This window comes from Hyperolius riggenbachi, chromosome 12, assembly GCF_040937935.1.
Source record: "Hyperolius riggenbachi isolate aHypRig1 chromosome 12, aHypRig1.pri, whole genome shotgun sequence".
Classification (NCBI taxonomy): domain Eukaryota; kingdom Metazoa; phylum Chordata; class Amphibia; order Anura; family Hyperoliidae; genus Hyperolius; species Hyperolius riggenbachi.
This window is the reverse complement of record NC_090657.1, coordinates 13,153,787-13,177,871: the sequence shown is the minus strand read 5'-3', so window position 1 is coordinate 13,177,871 and position 24,085 is coordinate 13,153,787. Positions and strand designations below refer to the sequence as shown.

At 49.3% G+C, this 24,085-nt stretch overlaps 1 protein-coding gene across 1 annotated transcript in view; it reads right to left on the bottom strand.

The window, feature by feature from the left end:
* The window catches only part of SLC25A39 (solute carrier family 25 member 39), a 53,512-nt gene that overhangs the window by 15,124 nt on the left and 14,303 nt on the right, over window positions 1–24,085 (bottom strand). Inside the window, exons 2-6 of the mRNA XM_068262081.1 lie at window positions 20,881–20,954; window positions 20,481–20,618; window positions 20,344–20,403; window positions 11,040–11,090; window positions 4,379–4,488 (exon numbers count right to left, since the gene is read on the bottom strand). Coding sequence (XP_068118182.1) covers window positions 4,379–4,488; window positions 11,040–11,090; window positions 20,344–20,403; window positions 20,481–20,580 — 321 coding nt within the window. The 5' untranslated portion in view covers window positions 20,581–20,618; window positions 20,881–20,954. The remainder of the gene's footprint in view (window positions 1–4,378; window positions 4,489–11,039; window positions 11,091–20,343; window positions 20,404–20,480; window positions 20,619–20,880; window positions 20,955–24,085) is intronic.

The following is a 24,085-nucleotide window of genomic DNA, read 5'->3' as shown; positions in this document are numbered from 1 at the left end:
TAACTACCGTACCTACCGTAACTAGACCATTACTGACCCCTCTGTGGCTACCTTACACATGAGCAGAGGCTACGTTCTGTGAATACCTTTAGAGATAGCAAATTATCAGGGCCTACGAAATAACTAAAGGTACCCATATATCTAGCGACTTGGCGGCCAATTGACCATCCGATTAGATAGTTATATTGAATCGGATGAAAATCGCCGCCGCCAAGTGCATGCCCGATCGATGATGCAACCAATTTCAGTCCAAGCATGTTGATTAGACATACTGCAAGATTTCACGCTTTCGTGGTTGAATTTTTTTTTTTTTTAAAGAATCCAGTCCAGTTTTGCTGGATCTAACCCACTCTAACCTTCTAAAGTCAGAGCCATTATAATTTCACATTTACAAGGTCTAACTCTCTAACTTGCTTACAATGTAATTTCCATACACGGGGACGCACAGTATACTCAAAGGATCTAATTTACAGAGCAGCCAATTACACATACTGCAGATGGTGCTCTGCTTAGGATCAGGCACAGAATCTCATCGCTGTGAACGGATGTCTGGGGTTGCCTAGCACAGAGGTTCATGCCTTTACACAGCAGCTGCCCGCATGTTCTGCAGCCTATCTGCCACATATAGGGGCTCACTTACAACAGAATTCCAATCACAAGTATTGGCGGTAGCTGTGAGTACACAGAGGAAAGGCAACCTTAAAACTCGGATCAGTTCAAACTCTTAAACCGAACCTATTTAGCTCTCCACAATCTCTCTCCAATTTACATCTCCTCACTAGTTTCCAGATACCAATCCAACCGCACTCTCAGATCTGCACATGGGACCTGCGGTTGTCCTCCTCTAGAATAATCTCCTTGCATTTACGTATGCAAGATTTTTCACGTGCTTCACCCCTCCTCTGGAATCCCCTTCCACGGTACTCACCTTTGATATCTTTAAAGGGTAAGTGAAGTTAGAGAGATGTGGAGGCTGGCTGCCATGTTTATTTCCTTTTAAGCAATACCAGTTGCCTGGCTGCCCTGCTGATCCTCATCCTCTAATACTTTTAGCCGTAGCCCCTGAACAAGCATGCAGCAGATCAGGTGTTCCTGACTTTGTCAGATCTGACAAGACTAGCTGCATGCTTGTTTCTGGTGTTATTCAGACACTATTGTATCCAAATAGATCAGCAGGACAGCCAGGCAACTGGTATAGTTTAAAATGAGATAAATCCGAACAGCCTCCATACACCTTTCACTTCAGTTCCCCTTTAAACGCTCCCTCAAAACTAACTTTTTCCGACAAGCATAAACTCCACCTTCGGCTATTCTCCCTTTGATCTAGGGCCAAGCTGCACTCCTTTAAATATGATTATTGGGTACTTTTCCGTTAGCCGGGCGCATCCACCAGGTGGCGATAAAACTCCACCAGAATTACATCTTTCCCTACTATCCATGGCGGCCTGGAGGGGGAATAGTAATTAACGCCACCTGCAGGATGCGCCTGGCTAACGGAAAAGTACAGATTATTGCATACTACTCCACCTCTTGTTTCTCACTATTCCTGTAGATTGTAAGCTTGCAAGGGCAGGGCTTTCTCACCTTTTGTGTCTTAGAATAGGTTGATTCATCATGTTACTTTTGTCACTGTAATTATTAACCACTTCTGCCTAACTGGACGAAAATTTTCGTCCAGTTAGGCTGCGCGCACTCCCGCGGGTTGCGCGCGCCCCCGCTGCTGGCCGTTAGCCCATCGATCAATGAAAGGGATTATAAATCCCTTTCACTGATCGGACCCCCCGGAGAAAAGCCGACAGCGTCTCTTCAGACGCTGCGGCTTTTCTGAGCTCTGGTCTTCTTTCTTCTTCCTGGGAGCGAGATCGATCGATCCCAGGACTTTTTGACTGTGGCCATCTTGTGGCCAAATAGCAAACTACACCAAAAACACACTTTGTATTAAATAAAGACATTTTTAAACATGAAAAATCCTCTGTTTACCTCCCACACCAAAAAATACCCACATACAAGTTTTAATAAAAAATAAAAATTTACAATAATAATGAAAAAAACAAAAACCATAAATAGTTACCTAAGGGTCTGAACGTTTTAAATATTCATGTCAAAGGAGTATATCAATATGATTTATTAAATTATGGGCTTCTAAATAGTGATGGACGCAAATTGAAAAAATGCACCTTTATTTCCAAATTAAATATCGGCGCCATAAATTGTGATAGGGACATAATTTAAATGGTGTAATAGGCGGGACAAATTGGCAAATAAAATACATGGGTTTTAATTATGGTAGCATGGATTAATTTTAAACTATAATGGCCAAAACCTGAGAAAAAATGATTTTTTTCCATTTCTTTCTTAATATTCCTGTTAAAATGGATTTACAATAAATTAATTCTCAACAAAATGTATCACTCACAGAAAGCCTAATTGGTGGCGGAAAAAACAAGATATAGATCAATTCATTGTGATGAGTAGAGATAAAGTTATTAGCAAATGAATGGGAGGTGAAAGTTGCTCAGATGTAAAAAAAAAATCTCAACCCTGTAGGCTGAAGTGGTTAATAATCCTACATTTTGTACGGATTCAGTATTTTGTACATTGGTGTATACCAGTGTTTCTCAAACCTGTCCTGGTGACTCCCCAGAGGTGCAGGTTCTGCAGGCAGCCTCACCTACGCACAGGTGGGGTAATTACTGTCTCAGCTAGGTGGATTCCATGCGGCTCAGACACTAATTACCCCATTTGTACATAGGTAAGGACGCCTGCAGAACATGCCCCGCTGGGGAGTCACCAGGACAGGTTTGAGAAACCCTGATGTAACCATTGTCTGTATTATTATGCACCCCATGTTTGTTTCTTACTTTGTACAGTGCCGCGGAATATGTTGGCGCTTTACAAATCGATCATAATTTGGCGGGGGAAATTTCACCTCACTTCCCACCTCTGCCAGGTCAACAAGAACTGGACGTAAAATGACAGAAGAAAGGGACTCAGAAGAAAGCAGTGCAACTTCTGCAGTGGGAAAAGTTTATAGCAAGTTTATATCAAGGCTGTGGAGTCGGAGCCATTTTGGGTACCCGGAGACAGAGATTTTATAAACTGAGGAGTCGGATGATTTTTGTACAAAATCTACAGCCCTGGTAAGCATTAGACTAAGGCCCCGTTCACATCACAAACGCGGATGGCGATGCATGCGGAACGCAACGAATGCGAACGCACGCCATCCGCGTTTGTGTGCGTTGCGTGGCTGATCTCATCACTGAAAAGTGATCGGGACAGCCACGCGTTTTTACAAAAAATGCGTGCAGCATGCGTTCCCAGACCGCACAGGTCCGGAACGCATGCAGTGTGAACATCAGACAGTGCACTCTATGCACTGTCTGATGTCGTGCATGTCGGCCACCTGCACGCGTTTCCAAAATGCGTCTGGAAACGTGTGCAGTGTGAAAGGGGCCTAAGGAGTCGGAGCCATTTTGGGTACCCAGAGTTGGAGTCAGAGGTTTCATAAACTGAGGAGGCAGAGGCGGAAGATTATTGTACCGACTCCACAGCCCTGGTTTATTTTGCTGTCTATGTCCCTACTGAGATTATTATTTTTTTACTCTGTGAATACCGGTACTTCATAAAATGGGTTCTTGACCTGCATTAACTCAGCTGTCATTACACAGCCAAGTTTAGCCACAATGGAAGCGTGATGGTGGCAGGAGCTAGTCTGTTGTCCTGGCAGAGGTAAGTGGCTGTAACAAAGACGTAGATTTCAATAGGCTGCGCCAGGGAGAGGCTAAAAACCGGTCTAGGCGCTACCCATAATGCTTGTATATCAACCTTTCAGCAACCTCACTATACTCTTGATATGTCCCAAGGAAAGGATACAAACTGTTCCATCTAGTTCATATTTTAACAAAGACAACCCATCTTGCTAGACAGATGGTCTCAGAAGGCCCTAGCACACCAGAGAGCATTTGTGGGTCGTTCAAGATATAGATCACATAGGTGTGATAAGTAGTGATAAAATGATTGGCGAATGAATGAAAGGAGCACTGACAAGGGAAAATTGCCTTCGTCCTGAAGGTGAAAACACCTGCAGGCTGAAGTGGTTAAAAAACGCTTGCATCAAAATTGTGGTAAAATAGCCGGGATTGCAATTTTTGTGGCTATTTTGACACAATTTTAATGCAAATCAATGGAAGCATTTTTTTTAAAACTAAAATAACCCGCTCTCCGGTGTACCAGGGCTCTAAGTTTCGTAGATTGTGACAGACAAGAAGAAAGAGCACTTGCAGGGACAAGCCATACATCTGCTATTGTTTGCATGTTTACACATTCCTGTCCATCTTCACCACCACAAGTCTCCTCTTTCTCCAGGCCGGCTACTTACCAGCGTTCCATTGAAGTAGGTGGGTGCCCGGTACCAGGTGCTGCAAGCTGTGGCATGCTGGCACACAAACAGATGGTCCATGAGGCCGTTACAGTACAGGAAGCATCGCCCTGGTGGGGTAGAGAGAGGAAGAGGTCAGAGGCTTACAGAGACCAGAGGGGGAGAGCGGAGAGGTACAGGTAGCTGGGACTGAGCCGTGACAGTGCAATGTGTTAGAAAGCAATACAATTAGTCCATGGATCAGAGCCTTGAAGCGGTTTTAGTACAAGAGGAAGTGAGGGAGGGTGGGGCACCAAGTGAAGCAGTCTGATGGGCACAACAACACGCATCAACACTGGGGGGGGGGGGCTGTATAATATATGGGGGAGGGGGGAGAGTGCACTTAATGCTTATTCTACTGAGGTCATAGCTCCCAAGTGTCCCTCTTTTGGAGGGACAGTCCATCTTTGGGAGCCCTGTCCCTCTTTCCTCCTCATTTGTCCCTCTTTCAGGACTTTGTCCCTCTTTCTATGTAAATATATATATTTCTCTACTAAAAACGTGTTTGACTTTAAACTCTGTTCCCATCCTTTAAATTTATATATTACTAATTTTAAGATGTTAATCTGAAGGAAAATGAACCAGGACAGAAAGGACCAGTGTGGTTTGAATTATAAAACAACATATTCTTCTTATGAACTCTTTACGGTATGCGTGACTAGGGGTGTGGTCAGGGGTGTGGCAGGGGCATGGCTTAAAGTCAATGGGAACCGCATTTAAAAAAAATGAGACAGATACTTACCCAAGGAGAGGGAAGGCTCTGGGTTCTACAGAGCCTTCCGGCTTCCGGCTCCTCTCCTGGTCCCCTCGTTCCAGTGCTGGCTCGCCCGGTAATTTAGTCAAATGCTGCTTTACCCGGCCGTAGGAGGCTTCAGAGGTCTTCACTAAGCCCGAGGGCTCCTGTAGAAGGGCGGCCCTGTACTGCTCCTGCACAAGCACACTCTCTTTTACGCTCGCGCCTGTGCAGTATGGAGCCGCACGTCTTCAGGAGGACACGGCTCCCGAAGACTTCCAAATACCCTTTCGGTGGGGGATTGAAACGGGGGGGGGGGGGGGGGGAGCCAGCACAGGATGGAGAGCACCGAGAGAGGAGACAGAAGGCTCTATATGACCCAGAGCCTTCCCTCTCATTAGGTAAGTATTTGCTTCATTTTTTTTTAAATGCGGTTACCATTCACTTTAACCTCCCTGGCGGTAAGCCGGAAGGCACCGCCCAGGCCCCGCTGGGCCGATTTGCATAATTTTTTTTTGCTACACGCAGCTAGCACTTTGCTAGCTGCGTGTGCAATCCGATCGCCGCCGCTACCCGCAGCCACCCCCCCCCCCCCCCAGACCCCGTGCGCTGCCTGGCCAATCAGTGCCAGGCAGCGCTGTGGGGTGGATCGGAGTCCCCTTTGACGTCACGACGTTGATAACGTCGTTGGCGTCATCCCGCCCGTCGCCATGGCGACGGTGGAAGCCCTCCAGGAGATCCCGTTCTTTGAACGGGATCTCCTGATCCCTGATCGCCGGAAGCGATCGGAGGGGCTAGGGGGATGCCGCTGAGCAGCGGCTATCATGTAGCGAGAAGAAAAAAATGAATAAATAAAAAACGGCTTTGCTGCCCCCTGGCGGATTTTAGTAAACTGCCAGGAGGGTTAAGTGTCCCTCTTTCTCACCTCAAAAAGTTGGGAGGTATGCTGAAGGTATGATCATTTTGCAAGCAACACAGGCACAATCCAAGTCCTCCTTTATACACAATGAGCCCATTAATTGCAGCAAAGACAGTCAGACTGCTCAGGGGGGAGGTTATAAATGATCAGGGGAAACCAGTGGGGTGATCAGGGTGATTACACATAGCAGAGTATTACTGTGTAGTAAGCATAGCAACCACAATACACCTTTCATTACTGAGGTGTGATCATTGAAAGATGATTGCAGACTAGTTGCTATGGGCAATAATACTTGTTTCTTGTCACTTGTAATGGAAGATAAAGACACCAACTAACACTAACCCTTCTAACAATTTACCTAACCCTAAACTCATAACTAAGTACTAAATAAGACCTCTTCTAATCCTATGCCCCCTGGATCAGAGAGTCTGCCTCAGTCTATGTCCCCTGGATCAGAGAGTCTGCCTCAGTCTATGCCCCCTGTATCAGAGAGAGTCTGCCTCAGTCTATGCCCCTTGGATCAGAGTCTGCCTCAGTCTATGCCCCCTGGATCAGAGTCTGCCTCAGTCTATGCCCCCCGGATCAGAGAGTCTGCCTCAGTCTATGCCTCTCGGATCAGAGTCTGCCTCAGTCTATGCCCCCTGGATCAGAGAGTCTGCCTCAGTCTATGCCCCCCAGGATCAGAGAGCCTGCCTCAGTCTATGCCCCCTGGATCAGTGAGTCTGCCTCAGTCTATGCCCCCTGGATCAGAGAGTCTGCCTCAGTCTATGCCCCCTGGATCAGAGAGTCTGCCTCAGTCTATGCCCCCTGGATCAGAGAGCTTGCCTCAGTCTATGCCCCCCAGGATCAGAGAGTCTGCCTCAGTCTATGCCCCCTGGATCAGTGAGTCTGCCTCAGTCTATGCCCCCTGGATCAGAGAGTCTGCCTCAGTCTATGCCCCCTGGATCAGAGAGTCTGCCTCAGTCTATGCCCCCTGGATCAGAGAGTCTGCCTCAGTCTATGCCCCCTGGATCAGACAGTCTGCCTCAGTCTATGCCTCCTGGATCAGAGCGAGTCTGCCTCAGTCTATGCCCCCTGGATCAGAGAGCTTGCCTCAGTCTATGCCCCCCAGGATCAGAGAGTCTGACTCACTCTATGCCCCCTGGATGAGAGAGTCTGTCTCAGTCTATGCCCCCTGGGTCAGAGAGTCTGTCTCAGTCTATGCCCCCCGGATCAGAGAGTCTGACTCACTCTATGCCCCCCGGATCAGAGAGTCTGACTCACTCTATGCCCCCTGGATCAGAGAGTCTGTCTCAGTCTATGCCCCCCGATCAGAGAGCCTGCCTCAGTCTATGCCCCCTGGATCAGGGAGTCTGCCTCAGTCTATGCCCCCCGGATCAGAGAGCCTGCCTCAGTCTATGCCCCCCGGATCAGAGAGTCTGTCTCAGTCTATGCCCCCTGGATCAGAGAGCCTGCCTCAGTCTATGCCCCCGGATCAGAGAGTCTGTCTCAGTCTATGCCCCCGAATCAGAGAGCCTGCCTCAGTCTATGCCCCCTGGATCAGAGAGTCTGCCTCAGTCTATGCCTCCTGGATCAGAGAGTGTGCCTCAGTCTATGCCCCCTGGATCAGAGAGTCTGCATCAGTCTATGCCCCCTGGATCAGAGAGTCTGCATCAGTCTATGCCCCCTGGATCAGAGAGGCTGCCTCAGTCTATGCCCCCTGGATCAGAGAGGCTGCCTCAGTCTATGCCCCCTGGATCAGAGAGGCTGCCTCAGTCTATTCCCCCTGGATCAGAGAGTCTGCCTCAGTCTATTCCCCCTGGATCAGAGAGTCTGTCTCAGTCTATGCCCCCGGATCAGAGAGCCTGCCTCAGTCTATGCCCCCCGGATCAGAGAGCCTGTCTCAGTCTATGCGCCCTGGATCAGAGAGTCTGCCTCAGTCTATGCCCCCTGGATCAGAGAGTCTGCTCAGTCTGTGCCCCCTGGATCAGAGAGTCTGCTCAGTCTGTGCCCCCTGGATCAGAGAGTCTGCCTCAGTCTGTGCCCCCTGGATCAGAGAGTCTGCCTCAGTCTGTGCCCCCTGGATCAGAGAGTCTGCCTCAGTCTGTGCCCCCTGGATCAGAGAGTCTGCCTCAGTCTGTGCCCCCTGGATCAGAGAGTCTGCCTCAGTCTGTGCCCCTCGGATCAGAGAGTATGCCTCAGTCTATGCCTCCTGGATCAGAGTGTATGCCTCACTATGCCCCCTGGATCAGAGAGAGTCTGCCTCAGTCTATGCCCCCTGGATCAGAGAGTCTGTCTCAGTCTATGCCCCCTGGATCAGAGAGTCTGCCTCAGTCTATGCCCCCTGGATCAGAGAGTCTGCCTCTGTCTATGCCCCTTGGATCAGAGAGTCTGCCTCAGTCTATGTCCCCTGGATCAGAGAGTCTGCCTCAGTCTATGCCCCCTGGATCAGAGAATCTGCCTCAGTCTATGCCCCCTGTATCAGAGAGAGTCTGCCTCAGTCTATGCCCCTTGGATCAGAGTCTGCCTCAGTCTATGCCCCCTGGATCAGAGTCTGCCTCAGTCTATGCCCCCCGGATCAGAGAGTCTGCCTCAGTCTATGCCCCTTGGATCAGAGAGAGTCTGCCTCAGTCTATGCCCCCTGGATCAGAGAGTCTGTCTCAGTCTATGCCCCCCGGATCAAAGAGAGTCTGCCTCAGTCTATGCCCCCTGGATCAGAGAGAGTCTGCCTCAGTCTATGCCCCCTGGATCAGAGAGAGTCTGCCTCAGTCTATGTCCCCTTGGATCATAGAGTCTGCCTCAGTCTATGCTTTCTGGATCAGAGAGTCTGCCTCAGTCTATGCCCCCCGGATCAGAGAGCCTGCCTCAGTCTATGCCCCCTGGATCAGAGAGCCTGCCTCAGTCTATGCCCCCTGGAACAGAGAGTCTGCCTTAGTCTATGCCCCTGGATCAGTGCAAGTCTTAGTCTATGCCCCCTGGATCAGAGAGTCTGCTTCTGTCTATGCCCCCTGGATCAGAGAGTCTGCCTCTGTCTATGCCCCCTGGATCAGAGAGTCTGCCTCAGTCTATACCCCCTGCATCAGAGAGTCTGCCTCTGTCTATGCCCCCTGCATCAGAGAGTCTGCCTCTGTCTATGCACCCTGGATCAGAGAGTCTGTCTCAGTCTATGCCCCTTGGATCAGAGAGAGTCTGCCTCAGTCTATGCCCCCTGGATCAGAGAGTCTGTCTCAGTCTATGCCCCCCGGATCAAAGAGAGTCTGCCTCAGTCTATGCCCCCTGGATCAGAGAGAGTCTGCCTCAGTCTATGCCCCCTGGATCAGAGAGAGTCTGCCTCAGTCTATGTCCCCTTGGATCATAGAGTCTGCCTCAGTCTATGCTTTCTGGATCAGAGAGTCTGCCTCAGTCTATGCCCCCCGGATCAGAGAGCCTGCCTCAGTCTATGCCCCCTGGATCAGAGAGCCTGCCTCAGTCTATGCCCCCTGGAACAGAGAGTCTGCCTTAGTCTATGCCCCTGGATCAGTGCAAGTCTTAGTCTATGCCCCCTGGATCAGAGAGTCTGCTTCTGTCTATGCCCCCTGGATCAGAGAGTCTGCCTCTGTCTATGCCCCCTGGATCAGAGAGTCTGCCTCAGTCTATACCCCCTGCATCAGAGAGTCTGCCTCTGTCTATGCCCCCTGCATCAGAGAGTCTGCCTCTGTCTATGCACCCTGGATCAGAGAGTCTGTCTCTGTCTATGCCCCCTGGATCAGAAAGTCAGCCTCAGTCTATGCCCCCTGGATCAGAGAGTCAGCCTCAGTCTATCCTCCCTCAGATCAGAGAGTCTGTCTCAGTCTATGCCCCCTCGGATCAGAGAGTCTGCCTCAGTCTATGCCCCTCGGATCAGAGAGTCTGCCTCAGTCTATGCCCCCTCAGATCAGAGAGTCTTCCTCAGTCTATGCCCCCTCAGATCAGAGAGTCTTCCTCAGTCTATGCCCCCTCAGATCAGAGAGTCAGCCTCAGTCTATGCTCCCTCAGATCAGACAGTCTGCCTCAGTCTATGCCCCCTGGATCAGGGAATCTGCCTCAGTCTATGCCCCCTGGATCAGAGAGCCTGCCTCAGTCTATGCCCCCTGGATCAGAGAGTCTGTCTCAGTCTATGCCCCCTGGATCAGAGAGTCTGCCTCAGTCTATGCCCCCTGGATCAGAGAGCCTGCCTCAGTCTATGCCCCCTGGATCAGAGAGTATGCCTCAGTCTATGCCCCCTGGATCAGAGAGCCTGTCTCAGTCTATGCCCCCTGCATCAAAGAGTCTGCCTCAGTCTATGCCCCCTGGATCAGGGAGTCTGCCTCAGTCTATGCCCCCTGGATCAGAGAGAGTCTGTCTCAGTCTATGCCCCCTGGATCAGGGAGTCTGCCTCAGTCTATGCCCCCTGGATCAGAGAGTCTGCCTCAGTCTATGCCCCCTGGATCAGAGAGGCTGCCTCAGTCTATGCCCCCGGATCAGAGAGCCTGCCTCAGTCTATGCCCCCCGGATCAGAGAGTCTGTCTCAGTCTATGCGCCCCGGATCAGAGAGTCTGTCTCAGTGTATGCCCCCCGGATCAGAGAGTCTGTCTCAGTCTATGCCCCCCGGATCAGAGAGTCTGCCTCAGTCTATGCCCCCCGGATCAGAGAGTCTGCCTCAGTCTATGTCCCCTGGATCAGAGAGCCTGCCTCAGTCTATGCCTCCTGGATCAGAGAGTCTGTCTCAGTCTATGCCCCCCGGATCAGAGAGTCTGTCTCAGTCTATGCCCCCCGGATCAAAGAGTCTGTCTCAGTCTATGCCCCCCGGATCAGAGAGTCTGCCTCAGTCTATGTCCCCTGGATCAGAGAGCCTGCCTCAGTCTATGCCTCCTGGATCAGAGAGTCTGCCTCAGTCTATGCCCCCTCTGATCAGAGAGTCTGCCTCAGTCTAAGCCCAGAGAGTTATCTGTATGCGGTGGGCAATAGTGAGAGGGCTGGCCTGGAGTACTCACAGTTGGGTTGGCGCGTGGGGGGTGCCCAGGGAAGAGACTTTACAGACATTACTGCAACACAAGAGGGAGAAATTGGGAATAAGAACAAAAATATGGCTGCAATTGACATAATATATGTATAATTTAGTACAGATACATATATAAAAAGGTGTTAAGAAGCAACGTAAGGCACAGGAGAAGCGATAATGTTAAAGATGAAAGCATGGATTTGATGAAGATGTAATGTTACCATGGGGATGTAGAATGGCTAGGCTTAAAGGAGATACAATGGGCAGCCCAATGAACGACGGCCGTGTACAAAGCCATGTATAAGGGCCCGTTTCCACTATCGCGAATCCGCATGCGTTGTCCGCATGCGCATTCGCACAACCAATAAAAATGGATGGGCCTGTTTCCACTTGTCAGTTTTGCTGTGCGTTTTTCTGTGCAGGATTTTTCTGCACGGCAGAGCCCTCTGAATTCGCCTGCGTGTGGAATGCAGGCGAATCGCACACAATGTATTTAATAGGGAAATCGCATGCGATTTCCCCATGCGTTTTTTGCTGCGAATTCGCATAGGTACCAATGGAAATTCACACAGGCAGTGACATAGTTAAAATTGCATATACCCTCACCTATGCGAATTCGCGGCAAAAAAAACGCACGCGGAATCGCAACCGCATGCGATTTCATCAGTGGTGGAATCCAGGCGATTCCGCACCGCAATAGTGGAAACGAGCCCTGACCCATAGCAACCAGGAATCAGGTTACTGGGGTAAAGTCAGAGAAAGAGCTATTGTTTATTGGTTGCTATGGGCTACTGTACTGTATGGAATATTTGCAGTTTTTAAGTCTGTAGAGGTTCTCATTTCTGCAGGTGATCGTATATTAAATTAAGAAATAAGGTTATTTTCTAGAAGATGTATTTTCCCTAGTAGAAGCTACTTCTTCTGTTCAAATGACATCTGGACGAAATAAAATTGTTTTTCACAAGGCACGAAAAAAAGCCATCTGTATCAAACTGGCAGTACTATCCTTAACCAGGAGAGGGGGTATTTCACTCCATTTATCATCAAAATACAATGATAATTTTTACCTGAAGGAGCAGAATGGAGAAACGGATATCGCTGGGTTGAGACTTCACTGCTGTGCAGCAGGACGAGGACACTAAAGCAACCAGACAACGGCTTTAGCTGCTCTCCCCCACAGGAAACGAAGGGAACAGTAAAGCTGCATCTGAGCAGCTTTACTGTCCCCCGGTCATTGACAACCCACCCCCGTCTTGTTTTTTAGGTAGATAAACTCCATAAGTAGTTTTAACTAGACTAGACTCCTGGGGCCAGATTTATGAAAGCATTACCAACATTTTTTTTTTTTCTTAAACAGTTCTAACCAGCAGCGGGGCTGTTCTGCATGATATTAAGAAGATTCATAAATCTTACTTAGTAGTGACAGTTTAGTGTGAATTCCTAGAACTGCACTACAGTTAAAAAAAAGAAAATCCATTCCTAAACTGCTGTAGATTAAGAAGTGCTTAATAGCAGTTCTACAGATTGTGCAGTAGTGCAGACTAGACATGATTTGTGAAGGGCTCCTCCCCCTGCCGAATCCTGTGAAGCTGTTCTGTGCTTAATCCTTCCAGTGCTGGGCATTACAGCAGATGAATTGGTTACCTCAGCAACAGCAATTCCCCTCACACACTGCACTGCCTGAGAGACCTTCCTAGCTCCTCCTATTTTACAGCAGTTTTAGAAGGAATCTGCACTAAATCTAGCGATTTCTTAAGATGTCTGAGACAGTCCTGCACGGATTTCTAAAAATCTACCAATATTTTTTCTCAGACACTCTTGATAAATGTCCCCCTAGGAGTAAGTAAATGATCTATAATCAGCTAGTTCCTTCTTTAACCATCCCTGAAGAAGTCACCTGTACTGGTGGCGAAACACCTCGGAGAACACAAGGAGGTGTCCAGATGAAATGACATTACACCATTTTTGGATATTCTTAAACTTGTTAAACAAAACAAGCGGAGACATTTCAGACGTGTACAGCGGTATATGCAGTTAGGATATTTCATGCTCATCCCTTGGATTTATTATTCACAAGTTTCAAGCGAACGAATTACATCATTCCCTGCTATCCATGGCGGCCTGGAGGGGGAATAGTATTTAACAAGAGCGGGACTTGTGCAGCAGCAGGATCACCCATATACCGGCTGTATCCTGCGCCCAAGTTTTCTGCGCCGATTCCTCTCGTACGCCAGCATTGCGCCCAATGCAAACAAAACACCACAGTGCAAACAGTGAAAAGAAAAAACACAACTTTCTGTAAACCACCTAGTTTGTAATTGTCCTGGTTCGTTGAAGGCAAGCAGACAGCAGGTGTAAGTGTGTGTGTGTTGTAACTCACTGTATATATGTGTATGTGTGTGTATGTACATCCGGTGGTCCATATCGGAGCATTGCTTTGAGCAGTGCAATCGATGCTCAATAGATTTCTGCTAAAATCTCGGGGGCGCACCATGGCTACCGAGCCTCTGGTGTTCGAAGACCTTATTCTGGCCCTGAGGGGAACTGATGAACAGAGAGGAGCCAGGGAGCCTGTGGAAGTGTGTCCCGACACTGCCAGCCTCACCTACTAGAGACCATGGGAGAGCCGCAGGGCGTGGCAGATGACATACCCCACCCACTGCCAGCCTCACCTACTAGAGACCATGGGAGAGCCGCAGGGCGTGGCAGATGACATACCCCACCCACTGCCAGCCTCACCTACTAGAGACCATGGGAGAGCCGCAGGGCGTGGCAGATGACCTATCCCACCCACTGCCAGCCTCACCTACTAGAGACCATGGGAGAGCCGCAGGGCGTGGCAGATGACCTATCCCACCCACTGCCAGCCTCACCTACTAGAGACCATGGGAGAGCCGCAGGGCGTGGCAGATGTCCTACTCCACCCACTGCCAGCCTCACCTACTAGAGACCATGGGAGAGCCGCAGGGCGTGGCAGATGACCTATCCCACCCACTGCCAGCCTCACCTACTAGAGACCATGGGAGAGCCGCAGGGCGTGGCAGATGTCCTACTCCACCCACTGCCAGCCTCACCTACTAGAGACCATGGGAGAGCCGCAGGGCGTGGCAGATGTCCTACTCCACCCACTGCCAGCCTCACCTACTAGAGACCATGGGAGAGCCGCAGGGCGTGGCAGATGTCCTACTCCACCCACTGCCAGCCTCACCTGTCGAAAGGCAGCCGAAGGGGACAGCAGCAATGTCACTTCAACCTTCAGCCTGCCAGAGGACAGGTAAGCCCACTAGGCCAGGCATGGGCAAACTTGGCCCTCCAGCTGTTATGGAACTACAAGTCCCACAATGCATTGCAGGAGTCTGACAGCCTCAGTCATGACTCAAAGACAAATGCATTGTGGGACTTGTAGTTCTGTAACAGCTGGAGGGCCAAGATTACCCATGCCTGCACTAGACCAACAGGGACTTAAAGAGAAACTGAGACCAAGAATTGAACTTTATCCCAATCAGTAGCTGATACCCCCTTTTACATGAGAAATCTATTCCTTTTCACAAATAGACCACCAGGGGGCGCTGTATGACTGATGTTGTGGTGAAACCCCTCCCACAAGAAACTCGGAGGACCGTAGTACTCCTGGCAGTTTCCTGTCTGTGAACCTTGTTGCATTGTGGGAAATAGCTGTTTACAGCTGTTTCCAACTGCCAAAACAGCAAGCAGCAGCTACATCACCTGCCAGCAGTAAAAATGTCACCATGTAATAAATGTCAGAATGTAAATCAGGGATTTAAAAGATTTTACAATGGGCAAACACTGATTAAATCATTTATACATAATTATTGTAAAAATGAAGCACTTTTTTATTACATTATTTTCACTGGAGTTCCTCTTTAACATGCATGTGATAGTTAGCAGGGAAAGGTCTTACCTATGGCTGGTCAAACTCAAAGCTACCTGGGACAGCAATTCCACTGACCTCATGTGAGCCAAATATGACCAGCAATCCCAGAGGTTCCTCCAGCCCAATCCCCAGTTTGTTGCGGTGTCCCTCTTGTAGTTGGGTACTGGGCTGGAGGAACCACTCGGGGGTTGCTGGTAGTTGTAGTGCCACACAAGAGATCAGTGGAATCGCCATCTCAGGTAGCTTTGGCTAAAAATGGTATCGTTGAAAGTTCTCAGGAGTGCCCACTTGTGATGCATCTCATGAGATTGTCCAGCCATCTATACAAGGTGAGAGCTCTCCCTGCTCCAGCACAGTGAATCCAGCGCAGGAGACTCGGGCGCACAGGGAGTGACTTCAGTGCTGTCAGAAAACGGAGTTACTTTTAAAACACAATAATTAAGCTTCCAGCAATTGCTGGAAGACGGATTACATAATTTCCCACCATCCATGGCGGCCTGGAGGGGGAACAGTAATTAACGCCGCCATATATGATTTTTAGGGTACGCTCCTCTCCCTTTGTCTTGTTATACAGTATTTGCTCTGTTCTATGGGGCTTATGCAGAGCTGCAATGTAACAAATTCTCCCTCTTCAGGGCCCCCAAGCCAACATCAGTGGTGGGGCCCATGAAATAAAATTGCTATGGGGCCCAGTCATCTCTAGCTATGTCCCTGGTGGGCAGGCAACAGGTCCCTCTCTGGTCGGATTCGATCAGAGGGATCTTTCTAATGGTCGATCTGGTGGTATATCAAATTATGTATGGTCTCCTTAAAGAGGAACTGTCGCGAAAATCTTAAAAATTTTAAAACATTTAAATAAGAAGTACATTTCTCCCAGAGTAAAATGAGCCATAAATTACTTTTCTCCTATGTTGCTGTCACTCACAGTAGGTAGTAGAAATCTGACATTACTGACAGGTTTTAGGCTAGTCCATCTCTTCATGGGGGATTCTCAGCATGGCCTTTATGCTTTATAAAGACATTCCCTGTAAATGATTAATACAAAGATGCTGGCCAGCCTCCCTGCACACTATTTTGGCAATTGGACGGAGCAACTGCCATTCACTAAGTGCTTTTAAAAATAAAGAAAACCCTGAGAACCCCCCTACGGGAAGATGGGCTAGTCCGAAATATGTTGCTTCTGTCAGATTTCTACTGCCTACTGTGACAGCAACATAGGAGAAAAGTCATTTATGGCTCATTTTACTCTGGGAGAAATGTACTTCTTATTTGTCTATGTTTACATGTGTTTGAAATTTTAAGATTTTCACGACAGAGGTCCTTTAAGTATTACCTTTGGAACTGATTGTAAAATGTAAAAACCCATTGTTTAGCGAGTTTACTTGCAGCTGTGTGACTATCTATACAGGATTAAAAAGTTACTTACGGCACGTAAAAAAAATACAAATATTTTAACTTATGTGTGGCCTCTTGCCCCCTGGAGTGATCCCGCGCCGTCCTTCCACAATTCTCCAGCGAGCAGCGGCAGCCCCCTGAAAGCAGACCGGTCGCAGACAGTTGAAGGCTACTGTGCATGCGCAGTCCCCAGCTGCACGCACCTTGATCGTGCTCCCATTGCCAGGCAATAATTATTATTATTATTATTATTATTTAGTATTTATATAGCGCTGACATATTACGCAGCGCTGTACAGTGTATATATATATATATATATCTTGTCACTAACTGTCCCTCAAAGGAGCTCACAATCTAATCCCTACCATTGCCATATGTCTATATTATGTAGTGTAAGTACTGTAGTCTAGGGCCAATTTAGGTGGAGCCAATTAACTTATCTGTATGTTTTTGGAATGTGGGAGGAAACCGGAGTGCCCGGAGGAAACCCACGCAGACACGGAGAGAACATACAAACTCTTTGCAGATAGTGCCCTGGCTGGGATTCGAACCAGGGACCCAGCGCTGCAAGGCGAGAGAGCTAACCACTACGCCACCGTGCTGCCCTAATAATAATGACTTCTCCTGCAGCACAGCAGATATCAGGGAGGGGGGGGGGGGGAAGCACATAATGCTGCAGAAGATGCTACAGAAGAGCAGCGTGCAGCACAGGCGATCTCAGGGAGGGGGGGGGAAGCACATAATGCTGCAGAAGATGCTACAGAAGAGCAGCGTGCAGCACAGGAGATCTCTGGGAGGGGGGGGAAGCACATAATTCTGCAGAAGATGCTACAGAACAGCAGCGTGCAGCACAGCCGATCTCAGGGAGGGGGGGGCACATAATGCTGCAGAAGATGCTACAGAAGAGCAGCGTGCAGCACAGCAGATCTTAGGGAGGGGGGGGGGGAAAGCACATAATGCTGCAGAAGATGCTACAGAAGAGCAGCGTGCAGCACAGCAGATCTTAGGGAGGGGGGGGGAAGCACATAATGCTGCAGAAGATGCTACAGAAGAGCAGCGTGCAGCACAGGCGATCTCAGGGAGGGGGGGGGAAGCACATAATGCTACAGAAGATGCTACAGAAGAGCAGCGTGCAGCACAGAAGATCTCTGGGTGGGGGAGGGGGGGGGGAAGCACATAATGCTGCAGAAGATGCTACAGAAGAGCAGCGTGCAGCACAGATCTCAGGGAGGGAAGGAAGCACATAATGCTGCAGAAGATGCTACAGAAGAGCAGTGTGCAGCACAGCAGATCTCAGGGAGGGGGAGGGGGGGGGAGCACATAATGCTGCAGAAGATGCTACAGAAGAGCAGCGTGCAGCACAGCAGATCTCAGGGAGGGAAGGAAGCGCATAATGCTGCAGAAGATGCTACAGAAGAGCAGCATGCAGCACAGCAGATCTCTGGGTGGGGGAGGAAGCCCATAATGCTGCAGAAGATGCTACAGAAGAGCAGCGTGCAGCACAGAAGATCTCTGGGTGGGGGAGGGGGGGGGGAAAGCACATAATGCTGCAGAAGATGCTACAGAAGAGCAGCGTGCAGCACAGAAGATCTCTGGGTGGGGGAGGGGGGGGGGAGCACATAATGCTGCAGAAGATGCTACAGAAGAGCAGCGTGCAGCACAGAAGATCTCTGGGTGGGGGAGGGGGGGGGGAAAGCACATAATGCTGCAGAAGATGCTACAGAAGAGCAGCGTGCAGCACAGAAGATCTCTGGGTGGGGGAGGGGGGGGGGAGCACATAATGCTGCAGAAGATGCTACAGAAGAGCAGCGTGCAGCACAGAAGATCTCTGGGTGGGGGAGGGGGGGGGGGAAAGCACATAATGCTGCAGAAGATGCTACAGAAGAGCAGCGTGCAGCACAGAAGATCTCTGGGTGGGGGAGGGGGGGGGGGAGCACATAATGCTGCAGAAGATGCTACAGAAGAGCAGCGTGCAGCACAGAAGATCTCTGGGTGGGGGAGGGGGGGGGGAAGCACATAATGCTGCAGAAGATGCTACAGAAGAGCAGCGTGCAGCACAGGCGATCTCAGGGAGGGGGGGGGAAGCACATAATGCTACAGAAGATGCTACAGAAGAGCAGCGTGCAGCACAGAAGATCTCTGGGTGGGGGAGGGGGGGGGGAAGCACATAATGCTGCAGAAGATGCTACAGAAGAGCAGCGTGCAGCACAGATCTCAGGGAGGGAAGGAAGCACATAATGCTGCAGAAGATGCTACAGAAGAGCAGTGTGCAGCACAGCAGATCTCAGGGAGGGGGAGGGGGGGGGAGCACATAATGCTGCAGAAGATGCTACAGAAGAGCAGCGTGCAGCACAGCAGATCTCAGGGAGGGAAGGAAGCGCATAATGCTGCAGAAGATGCTACAGAAGAGCAGCATGCAGCACAGCAGATCTCTGGGTGGGGGAGGAAGCCCATAATGCTGCAGAAGATGCTACAGAAGAGCAGCGTGCAGCACAGAAGATCTCTGGGTGGGGGAGGGGGGGGGGAAAGCACATAATGCTGCAGAAGATGCTACAGAAGAGCAGCGTGCAGCACAGAAGATCTCTGGGTGGGGGAGGGGGGGGGGGAAAGCACATAATGCTGCAGAAGATGCTACAGAAGAGCAGCGTGCAGCACAGAAGATCTCTGGGTGGGGGAGGGGGGGGGGAGCACATAATGCTGCAGAAGATGCTACAGAAGAGCAGCGTGCAGCACAGAAGATCTCTGGGTGGGGGAGGGGGGGGGGAAGCACAGAATGCTACAGAAGATGCTACAGAAGAGCAGCGTGCAGCACAGAAGATCTCTGGGTGGGGGAGGGGGGGGGGGAGCACATAATGCTGCAGAAGATGCTACAGAAGAGCAGCGTGCAGCACAGAAGATCTCTGGGTGGGGGAGGGGGGGGGGAAGCACATAATGCTGCAGAAGATGCTACAGAAGAGCAGCGTGCAGCACAGAAGATCTCTGGGTGGGGGAGGGGGGGGGGAGCACATAATGCTGCAGAAGATGCTACAGAAGAGCAGCGTGCAGCACAGAAGATCTCTGGGTGGGGGAGGGGGGGGGGAAGCACATAATGCTGCAGAAGATGCTACAGAAGAGCAGCGTGCAGCACAGAAGATCTCTGGGTGGGGGAGGGGGGGGGGAAGCACAGAATGCTACAGAAGATGCTACAGAAGAGCAGCGTGCAGCACAGCCGATCTCAGGGAGGGAAGGAAGCACAGAATGCTGCAGAAGATGCTACAGAAGAGCAGCGTGCAGCACAGCAGATATCAGGGAGGGGGGGGAGCACATAATGCTGCAGAAGATGCTACAGAAGAGCAGCGTGCAGCACAGCAGATCTCAGGGAGGGGGAGGGGGGGGGAGCACATAATGCTGCAGAAGATGCTACAGAAGAGCAGCGTGCAGCACAGCAGATATCTGGGTGGGGGAGGGGGGGGGGAAGCACATAATGCTGCAGAAGATGCTACAGAAGAGCAGCGTGCAGCACAGCAGATCTCAGGGAGGGGGAGGGGGGGGAAAGCACATAATGCTGCAGAAGATGCTACAGAAGAGCAGTGTGCAGCACAGATCTCAGGGAGGGAAGGAAGCACAGAATGCTGCAGAAGATGCTACAGAAGAGCAGCGTGCAGCACAGGCGATCTCAGGGAGGGGGGAGAAGCACATAATGCTGCAGAAGATGCTACAGAAGAGCAGCGTGCAGCACAGCAGATATCAGGGAGGGGGGAGGAGCACATAATGCTGCAGAAGATGCTACAGAAGAGCAGCGTGCAGCACAGCAGATCTCTGGGAGGGGAGGGAGCGCATAACGCTGCAGAAGATGCTACAGAAGAGCAGCGTGCAGCACAGCAGATCTCTGGGTGAGGAGGGGAGGGAGCGCATAACGCTGCAGAAGATGCTACAGAAGAGCAGCGTGCAGCACAGCGGAGCAGACAGGAGAGGGTTAAGGGCTAGCGCTGAAGCGGGGGTGGCATTGTACCACACAACACGTTACCTCTGGTGAGCGGCTTCTTCTGCGACTGTAGCCGGATCTTCACAACATCCAGGGGGGTCACTGAGGAGGACAGACAGGTCAGGCGCAGCGACTCACATGGGATGCCCAAACCCCGCTATGTCGCCTAGGCAACATACCGAATAGAGAGGTGAGGAGAGCTCCGGTCCCCGAGGCAACGATCTGCTGCAGTGGCGTAATAGCACACCGAGAGGCGCCACTTTCCTCCACCGCCGCCATCCCTGCTGTGATAAGGTAAAGCTAGGGGGGAGAAGAGTCTGAGGAGTGACAGGGGACATGGGGACACAGGGGGAGGAAAAGAGGGGCAGAGGTGGTAAAAGACAAGAGAAAAGGAAGAGCAAAAAATAAATAAGACTCTAGAGTTTCTACAGACTTCAGACACCCCCCCCCCCCCCTCCCTTTCTTATCTATCTCCACCCTGAGCAAGGCGTGACTGCTTATACACAGCTCTGATAACACAGCTGTACTAGTAATCTATAGACAGCACTAAATACCAACACCAGTATATGGAGCCCTTACCTGCTCCCTGATGGGAGGCTCACAGGCTCCCCCTGCTGGAGGATAGGTGACAGTGAGCTTCATTCCACCAGCGTCTGTAGGGAAGAAAGGCAAGATCAACGTGTGCAGAGCAGCCGAGGTTACATAAAAACTCACCAGTGCAGACATGCTCGCGCCAAAGTGTTTTATAACACGCACAAATGCGCACAAAGTGCCACATATCTCATAGCCGATCTGCTGTAAACAGTACTTTAAAGGGAGATTATATTAAACTGCTTCATTTCAAGCAAAACTTCAGCTGCAAATGTTTTCCTGCATCCATCTGTGCAGCACCTGTGTGTCCCATGAAAAAACACACACTGTACACACATTGTACACACACACTACATACACACACTGTATACACACACACACACACACACGCGCACACACTGTATACACACACACACACACGCACACACTGTATACACACACACACACTGTATACACACACACACACACACACACACACACACACACACACACACTGTATACACACAGTACACACTACATACACACGCTGTACACACACACACACACTGTATACACACACTGTATACACACACTGTATACACACACTGTATACACACACTGTATACACACACTGTATACACACACACACACACACACACACACTGTATACACACACTGTATACACACACTGTATACACACACTGTATACACACACACTATATACACACACACTATATACACACACACACACACACACTATACACACACACACTGTATACACACAGTACACACAGTATGCACACAGTGCACACACTACATACACACGCTGTACACACACACACACTACATACACACTGTACACACACACACACACACACACTGTACACACACACACACACTACATACCCACTGTACACACACACACACACACACACACACACATACATACACACACACACACACCACTTTAGCAATTAAAGTAACTTCAGAAATATGGGGATAACAGGCAATCATTGCCCTAAAGCCACCGAAATACAGTAGACCACTTCCAATAGTCCAATGTTGCCTCTCATAGGTACTTTTGGTTGTGTTTTGTGTCATTATCCTGCTGGATCCATGACCTGCAACCAATACAGAGCTCTGACACTGGCCATTATGTTTCACTCCTGAATGTCTTCTAACGCCTGGTACACACTTTCAATTAAGATTGGCCAATGATACCACCATGTAGTATGAGTTTTACCTACACAATCTACTCATAGTATTCAATATCTGTTGACTCTCATACCACATGAAGGTGTGAAATTGGTCAGTGATGGGCCAATCATAATTGAAAGAGTGTACCAGGCCAAAGTCTTGAGATTTCACTGCACTGACTCAAAAACTGAGCCTCCTCCATGCTTCACAGTAGGTGTGGAGTTCATTTTCTCATCTGCGTCATGTGACTTGACAAACAGCAGCTGCTTAAAAGACATTATCCCAGAAGCACTGTGGCTTTTCTATAGGCATTTTAGTACACAGTATTCCAGTACGGCTTTTATATGTTTTTCAGTGGAGTCCTCCTTGGTTGTTCTGCCATTGAGCCCAGGGTCATTCAAAAAGTGATGCATGGTGCAATCAAACATTAATGGACCTTCGCCGCGATCAAACACTGATGGGCCTTCACCTTGGAGTTCCGCTTGTGTCTCTATGAGAGTTAGCCTTGGCTGTTTGCCCACCATTTGCACTATTTATCCGACAATTCTAAGTCTGATTTTCTTCTGGAACAGTCCCATGGACTTGCAAATACTATTAATACATTTAGACGGATGTCACGTGAATGCAAGCTGCTTGGAGATGATTTTACGGCCTTTACGTTTAGCATGTTTGTCTATAGTCTGCTTCCTAAACTCCTCACACAATCCCTCCCTTTGTTTTCTCTGGCCCATGTTCAGATTGGGATACACAGTGTTACCAAACAGCAGTCTCTGCTTTTTTTCTCACCCTTTTGTGTCTTGTAATGTGTTGCATATTTATTCATATGAATTTTGTCATTGTAATTACCAAATCTGTATGTTGTTTATACCATTGTCTGTATTATTTTGTGCTCCATGTTTGTTTCTTACTTTGTACAGCCCAACTGAATATGTTGCTGCTTTATAAATTATTAATAATAATCTAATCCGGGTGGGTGAATGACTACATCAGGGGTAGGGAAGCTATGGCTCGGGAGGCAGATGTGGCTCTTTTGATGGCTACATTCGGCTCACAGACAAATCAGTAGGGGTTGATTCACTAAGCTACACTGCTCAACAGGGCTGTGGAGTCGGAGTCGGAGTCGTGGAGTCGGAGTCGTGGAGTCAGGCAATTTTGGGTGCCTGGAGTCGGAGTCGGGAAAAAATGCACCGACTCCGACTCCTAATGAATTTGTAACTGTAATTAAAATAGAAAATATGATAAAATGTTCTATTTCTCAGATAATAGTCATTAAAAATAATGTATATATACAGTATATATACAGTAATAGCTGTGCTTAGTCCACAAAAATGAAATAAACCAATCAAAATTAGTTACTTGTGCTGCTTCAAAAAAAGCAGTCCCTGTATTTTTAAGGACAGATATACATATCTGATTGACTGTATATATGATGTGTACACAGGAATCTCTTATATATACTAAATAACATCTATGCTGTAAGAATAAAGCCTGATGTGTAGCTGTGTCACTAAAAGAGATGGTCAACGAGATGGAAATAATTCTGCATTGATGCTGATTTATGCAAATGTATGCACTCCCTTTGCTGATGAAATCAAATAATTTGATATGTTATTAAAATTTTGGTTTGGTGACTACAAATTAAAGGGTAACTGAGACGGATGAAAAGTAAAGCTTTATACATACCTGGGGCTCCCTCCAGCCCCCTTCAGGCTAATCAGTCCCTCACTGTCCTCCACCACCCGGATCTTCTGCTATGAGTCCTGGTAATTCAGCCAGTCAGCGCTGTCCGGCCGCATGCCGCTCCCACGGCCAGGAACATTCTGCACCTGCGCAATACTGCTGCACAGGTGTAGTATGCTCCTGGCGGCGGAGTGTGTGCATGCGCACTACGCCTGACTGGCTCAAGTACATGGACTCATAGCAGAAGATCCAGGTGGTGGAGGAGGACAACGAGGGACTGATTATCCTGAAGGCGGCTGGAGGAAGCCCCAGGTATGTATAAAACTTTAATTTCATC